General features: G+C 44.2%; 1 protein-coding gene across 5 annotated transcripts in view; it reads left to right on the top strand.

Moving 5' to 3' along the window:
- Positions 1 to 12765, top strand: part of LOC126353854 (uncharacterized) — an 830655-nt gene that overhangs the window by 785399 nt on the left and 32491 nt on the right. For all 5 annotated transcript variants that reach the window (XM_050003019.1, XM_050003018.1, XM_050003020.1 and 2 more), the window contains one exon: positions 3353 to 3615. In XM_050003019.1, the coding sequence (XP_049858976.1) occupies positions 3353 to 3615 (263 nt within the window). The remainder of the gene's footprint in view (positions 1 to 3352; positions 3616 to 12765) is intronic.

Below are 12765 nucleotides of genomic sequence, written 5' to 3'. Positions count from 1 at the left end.
GGACAAGCTGCCATTCATCACACCATCTAGAAATTTTGTCCAAGTCATCTTGTATCCTCTTGCAATCATTTGACAATGAAACTTTACCAATACACAGCATCAGCAGCAGTAAATAGCTGCAGATTGCTGCTCATGCTGTCCATCAAGTCATTTATGTATGTAGAGAATAAGAAAGGTTCATGATAAATGCAAACTAAGTAATAAACCGATGCTGTAGAGCACTCTCTGTAAAACCAAATTGGGTTTCCATTCTCATCTAATGACTTCCTTGTTTTCAACTCCTTCAGTTGCTGCTCTACACCAGAGATGCCTGTTAATATGTCTTTCATTTGGGAGTCTGTGCAATTGTCAAATGCCTGTATGTTTATATAGTCCTCTATCATGAATAATTTCTAGTACATGAAATTTAAAACTTCAGCTTTCCCTTTGTTATCTTTTGTTGAACACCAGACTAGTCAGTGCATGACTGGATAGGATCCTTCAACCCACTTAGTGATTTTACATGGGCCACGAATTTTCTTGTGTTCTTGGCAAGATCTTTTACTGAGGTATGATGATGGAAGTTGTTTGCTTTGGGCATCAATCTTATTCAAAGTATGAATGTCTATTACCTTTCGGCTGTCACCATTTGTGTATTCTTTTTTTAATTGAGAGTGCGATAGTCTCTGCTTCCTCAGCATTTTGCAAATTCTTTAAGCCACATTGGGTCTTTTATCCAGTTAATCAGCACGTAGTTATCAAGAACAAGCTTTACAATCAATTTAAAGTTTGCCCATAATTCAATCATATTGGAACTAAATAATGTCTGTTTCTTGTCTAAGTGGGATGCTAACAACTGCATTTCTGCTCTTTCAAGTAAAAATATTCTTCTAGCCTGCTTGATGAAGTTAGTAACTCCAGTAACCATTGTCACTTTATCATAACCACTAGTATCCGTGTTTATACTGACACTGTCAATAAGGTCATTCCTGTTTGTTGCTGCAAGTTGTGAAACATTTCTATTTCACACAAATTTCTGAACTAGCTGCTCAAAACAAGTTTTTGGAAAACTTGTTCCAAAACTACTTCACAAGACCTAAAAGGAATCCACAAATGCTTATAATCAGTAGGTTAAAGCTGCCTCCAACTAATACTTCATGACCTAGGTATTTGTGCTTTACTAAGCATAGGCTTGCTTTCACTGATTCTAAAACTGATACATCAAATTCATATGGCTGGTAAAAATATCCAGCAATGAATTGTAGTTCACCTAGACTTGTTATTTGCAACTTTACAGTTAGACCCAATTTCAACCCAAATAGCCATACTATTTTTGTCAACTGTAGGGAACACTTGCCCTCTTGGGGCATGTAATCTATCCCCTTGATATATTTTCCATACTTCACTAAATATTTCAGAGCTTTCTACTTTGTGTTTCAGCTAGATCTCTTCGGTTCTGAGAAAAATTTGAGAATGATTATTTTCCTGGAGGGAAATAAATTAAGGATCTTCACTAACAGTACAGTTTGCTATTAAAATTTTGGCAATCAAAGTGTGTTTACTTTATATGTGGTCTGATTTTGCTCTTTGTGTATTGACTTGTGAGTGTTCATCAGTGGACCTCCAACCACTGCCTAGTCTAGAAAAACCCCATATGTACTCCGCGAGAACTCTGGTACCTGCGTATCTGCTTCCGTTGTGCAGTAAACCCCAGACCTATCAAGGGGTGTCCTACAATTCTCCATCCCATAACACAGGGTCATAAATCTGGAGCCATGACTGTCAAAGAATCGATGGAGCCTGTGGTTGAGACCCTCCTCTTGTCTCCAAACCTAAGGACCCCAATCAACTCTGAGTACTATGGTGCGACTTGTGAGCTCTGTTTGCACCCCATGAGCAAGGCCAGCAGTCTTCACCACTTCTGGCAGTTGCCCATACGAACTGAAGATGACCTCACAACGAAAGTGACAGACATTACTAGTACCAATGTTAGTCACATCTTGCAGGCAACTGTGCCCTGCACCCTTGATAGTGAGCCTCCACTGCTTTACAGATAAGGCCTTTCTGACAGATATGCTGAGCACTCATTAGATTTCTTTACAGTCCTGAATGCCATTTCCCTAAAGGGCTCCATAACATGTCTTACATCAGAGCTCCTGATAACTAATGACCCCTGTCCCCACATGCCTGCTTGGATCCTGCTGAAGATGTAGTCATCTGTCCACTCACAGGGTGAATGGTCAAGACCAGATGGCCAGCCTCCATACAGACCTCCATCTTGAGCAACATGAACACGTTACAATCCGTCACTCCAGCTGTAGTGAGGGTAGAGCCCATGGGTGAAATGAACGACACCTAAGTGTCCTGTGCAATGTGCCAGATTGTCTGCAGTTGCTACACCACAAAGCAGCAGCCTGCACATGGTTGACCATGGCCAAAAGCCTTTTCAGCTGTGCACAAACTGTGACCAGCTGGTCCACACCTAAACAAAGCACGCAGACATCATATCCATACTAGTACTTCTAACTTAAGAATTAAACTGAAAAGAAAGCACAGAGAGAGAGAGAGAACTAAATATGTAACTTGCTATTCTTATGAAATATCACCAGCAGAGGCTGGGGCCTGGCTGAGTTGTAACCAACAGTTGCTGGCCTTTCAAAAGAGTCAAATAACAACTGCAATACAGACCACACAAATTTAAACTTTACAGTTACTAAAATCAAGACTACACCTCTTACATACAAAAACATGCAAGGCATTTAACCACTAAACTATCAAAGCACACAGAAAAATCTTATATGTAACTTGCCTGGTGAGATACAATATGTTTGACAGATATTGCAATATAATACACACATCTTAGGAAGCTGTTAACACTATTCCAAACTGCTCAAAAAATGTGTGCTTGACAGTAGTGGAATATTGACAGCATTATGTTGGTACTGTTATCTTTTTTTTTCAATGTAGAGCTCTTGACTGAAGAACATACCAGCAAACAATAATAAGTGAACAATCAGAATATGAATTTTAATGGTTTGCTGTCTCCAAAATTGAAAATTATGTGAAGTACAACAACCAAAGGAGTTAATTGTTTTAAAATTTGTGTAGGCTAATTTTTCAGCCTCGGATTGTACTCCTCCCAGTTGTTGCATTTTGTCTACTTTTAAATAAAGTATCTCAGTTTGTTAATACTTAAGAATTCTAACATATTTTTGCTGTTGTTTTGTAGATAATGCAGTAACCTTTGAATCTGTACTTAATAATACAGATGTTTTTTTTATGACTTACAATTCATGTTGAATAACAAATTAGACATAGTTTTTTTTAACTTTTATGAAAATAAAGTATTATTAAAAATATATTTTGTTGACAGATAATATCAAATAAAACTAATGACATTGATGTTGACAAATGGGAATACCTCGCAAGAGATGCAGCGCAGCTTGGTGTGCCAGTAGCATTTCAAAGCAAACGTCTCTTTGAATTTTGTAGAGTTGGATTTGTGGAAGGTGATGAACGTGCTCACATAATAATCAGAGACAAGGAGGCCATTACTGTCTTTGCTATGTTCCAAGCTCGATCAGAACTGCATTACTTTGCATATCAGCACAGAGTTGTTCTCAGCTTAGAAGAAATGTAAGTACGAACAATTAAATCAAGACCATTTTATGCTCAAATTGCACCAACAGTTTGATAATCTGTTTCACGCCAGTGGAAATCAGATTTCTCTCTCTCTCTCTCTCTCTCTCTCTCTCTCTCTCTCTCTCTCTCTCTCTCTCTCTCTCTTGCTGTGAAAGACAAGTCATATGTGCTTTGAAGTCATTGCTTAATATATTTATCTTCTAGCACTAACTTTTAGGAGAGAGATCTGGTGGTTGTAAATGGCCATCTTAAGTGAAATGATTGCATAGTCAGTTTAATGACTGTGATGTGCTGCCTTGTTTGTGGCACCAAGCAGTCTGTAGGCCACTACTTAATTGTGAATTAAGTTAGTTGCACGAAGAAGAACAAAGAATGCGAATTGACTTTTGAGTAATCACTTCACTGAAAAAAGGAAACAAAGTAAAAAGGTAGAAACATGAGTGAAATGACTTTTTGAAGTTGTCACAAAACATTTTATGTACATGACCACATTTAGTGGTCCTTTAGAGACCATCATTCAGCAGAGTAATCAAAGTAACAACTTGTGCCACTTTCAGGATGACACAAGTTACACATTAACATTATGAAACATCAAGATTGTATTGTGTGATCTCACAAAGTAAATGGACAAGCTATACATACAGTGATGGTTCAAAATATTTATAGTCTATAAGTATGGCTCCTGAAAATGAATTATACATTCATTATCTGTGATTGGTATGGCAGACAGCGTGAATTGGTTGAGTCTAACACTTACGGAACTGCAGTCCCATTTTGAGCATATTATTCAGAACTTTTGTACCATCTATAAGAACTGAATAGCACCTGGAAGCACCATTTATGATTCCTTATAATGTTGATTTTCGTGAATGCACCTTTTTGTGCTCTTTCAAAACATGATAATTCATTTTATGAGATTAGCATGCAGTAAACTTAAACATGCAATCTCTTTGCAATTCATTATAGTGCAGTGTGTTTTCAGTTGTGAATGGGACACATCAGGGTACACCATGTTTTCAGTTGTGAATGGAACAATGTGGTTTGAGTAGGTTGTTAAATCTGTTGAGATGTGTTGGAGGCTCCTTTCAAGCATAGGCCATGTTGACATAGCTCTCTTTATGGCAAGAAGGGTTGCTAGCACAGGAAGCTGCTTGCAAGTTGGTGTACAATGTAACAATATCATTCATTCAAACATTCAACTGCTGTGGTGAGAGACAAAAAGCTGAATATTTGCCTTGCTATGATCATCAAAAATACAAACTGATGATGGCTGATTCCAGTAAATTATGGCTCATAGGTACCCTGAGAAAAATGCAACAGAACTGTGTGTCGCAATGTTCAAGGCAACTGGAAGGGCTGTGTCAATACAGCTGCTACAGAACCGACCCATATAATGTGTTTGACTTCTAAGCATATTTTATGAACAATAATACAAACACCCAGTATTATCGTGCACAAAGAGGGTCAGCAAGGGAACACCTGCAAGGAAACCTAGATTAATGTTGCCAGTTTCTGTTTGCAGATGGGTGCCACATTTGTCTGATGATTGTTGTAGAAGAGTGTGATGTTGGCTTGGTACCAATACACATTTCTGGTATACCACCTCGTGTGTTCACCAGGGATGTGGGTCAGTCATATTTTCTGACAGTATTCTGGATGAATTTTGGATGCTTCCCATCAGTATCAAGAGTAATTTGAGGTGTTTTGTAGGACCCTCCAACATGCTGTCCAGTCCAAGAGCTAATATTTAGGTGATGGATTCATGTTTCAAGATGATCATTCATGAACACAGTGCACTGACCTTCTTAAAACCCTGCTCAATGAGGCATGAATCAACTGGATGGAATGAATTGCACATCTCTGTACAAAATGTCAGTGGAGTATGCTTGAAACTAGTCCAAACTTCCTGAGCGTCTTGGCATTGGGTGAACTGAAGAATGGGAGAAACTCATTGGATTTGACCAATGTCATCATATTTAAATCATAGATGATAATTTGTTTACTTCCTAACCATAGATAAGAAATCAGCTACCTTGGGAAGCAAAGCATAAAACCATAAATTTAAATAAATAACTGTGTCATTAAAAGAAATATTTTTTGTTGTTCATTATTTTAAAGAATTTGTGTATGTTTTAATTTACTAATGTATTGACCGTGGATAACGAATAGGATATCAGTGTCAGGTTTGTTGTTCTTTTTGTTATGGGTGACACTAGTTCCTATATTTTGGCTCACCTATGCAGATCAGGTGAAGTACAGGATACCAATTTAAGATTAGTAGTTTTCTCCACAATAGGTAAATTATAGATCTACAGGGCAACAAGATACCAATGTTAGATAATATATTTTGTTCAGTGTGGCTAGTACTATTATCATGTTCTTAAGCTGTCCTACATAGGTTAACTGAAGTACAAGGTACCAATGTTAGGTATGGTGTTCCTGTCACTGTTGTTAACTCTAGTATCCTATTCTTCAGCTGGCCTACACAATTCGTCTGAAAAACAGGACGCCAATGTTAGGAATGTTGTTCTTTCCACCATTGGCAATACCAATGTCAGGTTGGTCACTTTTTCCTTCATCAGTAACATTAGAATCCTCTTCCTCAGTTGAAGAACAGGATATCAATGTTTGATTTGTCGTATTTTTGATGTTGTGTGATAAATTGTGGCAATGTTTGTAGTTCTGTTTTTAGGTTGTACCCACCATAAACCTGCTAATTCCCAGGTTTGTCCTATTTTAATTTATTTTATGCACTTTGATATATTGTTTTATCTTCTTATTGTTTTTTTTCATTTACAGTAGGTTCTTTTATAATTATGGGTTCCTGTAATGAATGTGCACAATCTCTGTTCTCTGTGCTATATTTATCTTTATCACTGTTTTGTTACATTATATGATTACATTACTAGTACAGGTTTACCTGATGTACATCTATGATCTCTGTTCTCTGTCCCACATTTCTTTGTTTCTGAACAGTCATTTATGCATTCAAATGTTTTGTCATACGTCCTCTGTGGCTTACTTATGGTGTCATCAGTCAAAACCCATTCGTCAGTATTCCCAGATAACGTTTGGACAGCTGAAATTAAAGAGGCTCGAGCAGCAGTGTCTTGACCACCTCATGAACAACATTTTGAGGATCCAAGTTTGTTATAGCACATGAGGCAGAGCAACACAGCATTAATTGTTACCCAGCAACAGAATTAGACACTTTGAACAATAAAGCTTATTCATCCCTTAGCTGCTGTCCTTAAATCTAAGCCTGCACCCATCGCAGATATTAATGTAAGCCAAAATTTGGGTTTTGGGAAACTAATCCACATTAATGCAAGTTGTTCTTTTTTGTGATGTATAAATTTAAATAGCCTACAACTGTCACAGCAAGCAGCTTAATACTTAAAAAACTTACAGCACGCAACACCAAACAAATAAAACTGATACACAATTAACAGTGTGTAGATCAGCAGGCATACATTAAACAAAACATTCTACAAATTCATCAGTGTCCATATCAGTAACAAACTGAAGTGACTCTAACACAAGATCTTGTTATCCAAAAATATATGTTCTGCCTGCTTTGTATTATGAAATGCCTTTCACAGGACTTCTGAGATAGCTTGCATACTTTGATTTGCTAACTTCCTACTGTACACCCCCTGCGGATTCGGGGGTTAGAATAGGCCTGCGGTATTCCTGCCTGTCGTAAGAGGCGACTAAAAGGAGTCTCAAACTTTTCGGCCTTATATGATGGTCCCCTGTTAGGTTTGACCTCCATCTCTCAAAATTTTCTGAAGAGCGAGCCGATTGGGGAAGGGTGCCTTACTTGGTGCATTGTGTCCATCTTGCGCTCAGACCTTTTTCCAGCTTATATGCTGTTGAATTGCAGTCCTGCCCACTCACCATCTCTTGGGCATGACTCTGTTTCTGCGTGCAGATTACACCTTGCACTGTGCAGTGCCTCTTTCTGCACCGACGGTGACCATGGACCACATGTTACCTAACATCCAGCACTGTAGCCAGTCCGTTGTGGTGGGGCCACCGTATACCCTGTTGGTTGTAGCCCCCTGACAACACAAGGATCCCTCTACTGATGTCTGCACCGTTTACTCCCCATGTATGCCAAATAGTAGATGCCTATCCTCCTGGGGTATCAGGACTCCCGGCAACGGCCATCCTGCCAGGTGGCTCTTGCTGTGGCTGGGTGGCGCCCGTGGGGAGGGCCGTTGGTCAGAGTAGGTGGCATCAGGGCGGATGACTCGCAATGAAGCGTGGTACATCGTCTCTCGCTGGTGGCCAGCTGCCAGCAGTCTCTAAGCGTTCTTGGGCTCAGTTTAACGCTCAGAAGTACGATACGAAAACGTTCCCCTTCCTGGCCACACTGTGGGAGGAACGTAAGTCTCTGGATGGCAGTAGAAGTTATTCGCCCCAATTCTTAGTTTGTACGAGAGCTGATGGGGAGTCTTTTCTCTCCACAAAGCCTTAGTTCTTCGTCGTGCACTTAGAGTACAAGTTTGGGGAGGTGGAGGGCTTGTCGAAAATGCGCTCTGGGTCAGTCCTGATACAAACGGCATCCTCTGCCCAGTCGCGATGGTTACTCGCTTGTGACAAGTTGGGTGATCACACCCCATGAGAGTTTAAATATGGTCCAGGGAGTTATTTACCATAGGGATCTTCTTTTGCAGTCTGATGATGAGCTGCATGCTAATTTAGAGTGCCAAGGTGTACATTTCGTCCGGCACGTTCATCGGGGTCCGAAGGAAAATCAGATTGCTACCGGTGCCTTCATCTTGGCCTTAGAAGGGGATACATTACCGGAAAAGGGCCAGGTGATGGTGTACAGATGTGACGTTAAGCCATATATCCCTCCCCCGATGCGGTGCTTTAAGTGCTGGAAGTTCGGCCATATGTCTTCTCGCTGTACTTCCAGCCTCACATGTTGAGATTGCGGACGCCCATCACATCCCAATACCCCATGTGCCCTGCCTCCCATCTGTGTCAACTGTCGGGAGCACCATTCACCTTGCTAGCCAGACTGCCGAATCTTCCAGAAAGAGCGTAAAATCATGGAATACAAGACCCTGGACCGACTGACCTATACTGAGGCCAAAAGGAAATACGACCGACTCCATCCTGTGAGAATGACATCTTCCTACACTGCTGCTACAGCACCTGTGCTAGCCCCTTCCATTTCTCGAATTGCGGCCGGATCAACAAGTAGTACAACTCCTCCTGCCCCCTCACCAGTGGGGGGGCTCTACCCACCGGGTTGCTCCTGCGCCACCTACCTCAGAAGCAACACCATCCCACCCATCGGGGACGTCCCTCCCCACTTCTAAGCTGGAGAAGTGTCCAACTTCTTCGGCTTCTCACGCTCACAAGGGGTCCCTTGGGTCCCTCCCTTCCCAGGTTTCCACCAGCGGGAAGGCTGACGACCGACAGTGGCGTAAGTGCCCACAATCAGCTGGTCATAAGGCTTCATGATCCTCCTCTGTCCCGGAGACTGAATTGGTGAAGCCCTCACAGCCAGTGTGACCCAAGGAACGGCGTGAGAAATCCCAAGAAGAGGAGCTCTAAGCCCAAGGAACTCGCGGTGGCAGCCATCCCACCGCAACCTTCCAGCTCTGCAGCTGAGGACAAGGTGGAGATTCTGGCGTCCGCTGAGGACCTCGAACTCACCAGTCTCTCAGACACCATGGATAGCACTAGCCCAGGTGCTCAATCGGAGGCGGCAGGTGACACAGCGATGTAATCTGCCTTCCAAGTCCCATCACGCCTTTCTCAGACATGGACAATACCATCCTCCATTGGAACTGCAGCGGTTTCTTCCAACATCTAGCTGAGCTCCGCCAACTTATCACCCTTCACCCTTTCTTCTGCATTCCTCTTCAGGAAACTTGGTTTCCAGCAATGTGAACCCCCACCCTCCATGGCTATCAGGGTTATTATAAGAACCGGGCAGCTTATAAAAGGGTGTCTGGTGGTGTCTGCATATATGTCCTTAACTCTCTTCACAGCGAGTCTGTCCCTCTGCAAACACCTTCAGAGACTGTCACTGTTCGGGTGTGGACGCCACAGGCTGTTAACCGTATACAGTCTTTATCTTCCACCGGATGGTGATGTTGCGCAGTGTGTCCTGGCTGCGTTGATAGCTCAATTGCCGCCACCTTTCTTGTTACTGGGCGACTTAAACGCCCATAACCCTCTGTGGGGTGGGTCGGTGGTGACATGTTGAGGCGCCACCATTGAGCATTTATTGGCACAGTTCGATCTTTTGCTTTTAAACAATGATTCCTTCACACACTTTAGCGTGGTGCATGGCACTTACTCCGCCATCGACCTTTCCATCTGCAGCCCTAGCCTATTACCGTCTGTCCAATGGAGAGTGCGTGACAACCTGTATGGTAGTGACCACTTTCCGATCTTTCTGTCACTGTCACAGAGTCAGTCTTCTGGGCGCCCTAGCAGATGGGCTATGAATAAGGCTGACTGGGACTTGTTCTCGTCCACTGCCGCTATTGAGCCTCTCCCTAACGATGACATTGATGCAGTGGTTCAGTCAGTCACCACCGGCATCGCTACTGCCACTGAATACGCCATTCCCCGTTCTTCTGGGTCCCCTAGGCGGCGGACTGTGCCTTGGTGGTCGCGTGTGATCGCTGAAGCGATTAAAGATCGCCGGCGGGCGCTCCAGCATCACAAGCGCTATCCCTCCATAGACCACCTTATCGCCTTCAAACGGCTGCGTGCGCGAACCTGTCTCCTTATCCGCCAAAGCAAGCAGGAGTGCTGGGAGCGGTATGTGTCCACCATTGGCCTCCATGTCACTCCATCTCAGGTCTGAGCTAAGATTCAACGCGTCTACGGCTATCGGACCCCTGTCAGCATCCCTGCGCTCTCACTGAATAAATGGAGCGGTTTGTACTGACTCCGCCGTCATTGCAAACTGCTTGGCAGAGCATTTTGCAATGAGTTCCACTTCTGCGAATTACCCCCTGGCCTTCTGCTCCACTAAAGATCGGATGGAACGTCGGAGCCTTTCGTTTCACACCCACCATCCAGAATCATACAATGTTCCATTCAGTGAGTGGGAATTTCGCAGTGCCCTAGCCACTTGCCCTGATACCACTCCTGGGCCAGATAGCATCCACTGTCAGATGCTAAAACACCTTTTAGTGGATTGCCAGCGACGGCTCCTCGACCTTTACAGCCGTGTTGGGTCGAGGGTGAGTTTCTGTCGCAATGACGGGAAAGTATTATTGTCCCCATTCTGAAACCAGGGAAGAACCCTTTGCAGGTGGACAGCTACCATCCCATTAGCCTCACCAATGTTCTTTGCAAGTTGCTTGAACGGATGGTGAGTCGGCGCTTGAATTGGGTACTGGAATCTTGGGGCCTTCTGGCTCCGTCTCAGGGTGCATTCCGTAAAGGCCGCTCCACCACCGACAATCTGGTGAGCCTGGAGTCAGCCATCCATACTGCCTTTGCCCGCCATCAGCACCTGGTCACTATCTTTTTCGACATGCGGAAGGCGTATGATACGACATGGCGTCATCACATCCTTTCTACACTTCATGGATGAGGTCTTCGGGGCCCTCTGCCGATCTTTATCAGCAATTTTCTGTCGTATCGTACCTTCCGTGTGCACGTCGCGGCCTCATATAGTTCTTCCCAAGTCCAGGAGAATGGTGTGCCACAGGGTTCTGTTTTAAGAGTGTGCCTGTTTTTAATAGCCATTAACGGGCTCGCTGCGGCTGTGGGAAATTCTGTCTCCACTTCCCTGTATGCTGACGACTTCTGCCTTTACTACAGCTCTATTGGCATTGCAGCTGCTGAACGTCAGCTACAGGGCACAATGCACAAGGCACAGTCTTGGGCTGTAGCGCATGGTTTTCAGTTTTCGGCTGCCAAGACCTGCGTTATGCATTTCTGCTGGCGACGCACTGTTCACCCGGAGCTGCGGCTTTATCTCGACGGCGAGCTTCTTACAGTGGTGGAGTCATGTAGGTTTTTGGGGGTGGTTTTTGATGCACGGTTGACTTGGCTGCCTCATATTCGGTAGCTTAAACAGGCGTGTTGGCGGCATCTAAATGCTCTGGATGCCTGAGCCTCACCAGGTGGGGCGCCGACCGATCTACACTCCTACGGCTTTATCAGGCGTTAATTCAGTCCCGTCTGGGCTATGGGAGTCTGGCTTATGGCTCAGCATCCCCAACTGCATTGCGGGTGCTGGACCCAATACTACACAGTGGGATACGACTTGCCACTGGTGCCTTCCGGACCAGCCCTGTTGACAGCATACTAGTGGAGGCAGGTGTCCCTCCACTGCGGTTATGACGCTAACAATTACTGGCTGCTTATGCTGCCCATGTTTTTAGCTTGCCCAGGCATCCAAATTATTGTGTCCTGTTCCTACAGTCAGTCATCCATCTGCCAGAATGTCGGCCCCGGTCGGGTTGTCCGATCGCCGTACGTGTCAAAGAGCTTCTCTCCGGGCTTGGGTTTTTCCCTGTTCCACCTCCTTTCCGAGCCCCTCTGCATACACCCCCGTGGTGTATGCCTTGCCCCTGCCTTCGGCTTGACTTGGCACAGGGCCCGAAGGACTCAGTCCCTCCGGAGGCCTTCCGCCACCACTTTTATTCCATCTTAGCCACATATCAGGGCTCTGGCGTTGTCTACACTGACGGTTCGATGGTTGCTGGATGTGTCGGTTATGCGCTAACTCTAGGGGGACATTGTGAACAATGTTCATTGGTGGCTGGCTGCAGCGTTTACACTGCTAAGCTGGTCGCCATCTTTCGAGCCCTAGAGTATATCCACTCGTGCTCAGGTGAGTCCTTTGTTATCTGTATTGATTCCCTTAGCGGTTTACGAGCTCTTGACCAGTGTTTCCCTAGTTCTCGTCTGGTGATGGCTATCCAGGTGTCCCTGCATACTCTTGCCCGTTGTGGCTGATCTTTGGTCTTTGTTTGGACCCCAGGCCATGTTGGGATACCCGTCATTGAAACTGTTGACCGCCTGGCAAAAGAGGCCACCAGTGCACCATCTCTGGAGATTGGCCTCCCTTCGACTGATTTGTGGGCACTATTACGCCACAAAGTTTTCGATTTATGGGACACTGATTGGCGCAACCTGTCCGTGCCAAAC

The sequence above is a fragment of the Schistocerca gregaria genome, chromosome 3, assembly GCF_023897955.1.
Source record: "Schistocerca gregaria isolate iqSchGreg1 chromosome 3, iqSchGreg1.2, whole genome shotgun sequence".
NCBI classification, from domain to species: Eukaryota; Metazoa; Arthropoda; class Insecta; order Orthoptera; family Acrididae; genus Schistocerca; species Schistocerca gregaria.
This window is presented reverse-complemented; position numbering and strand designations above follow the sequence as displayed.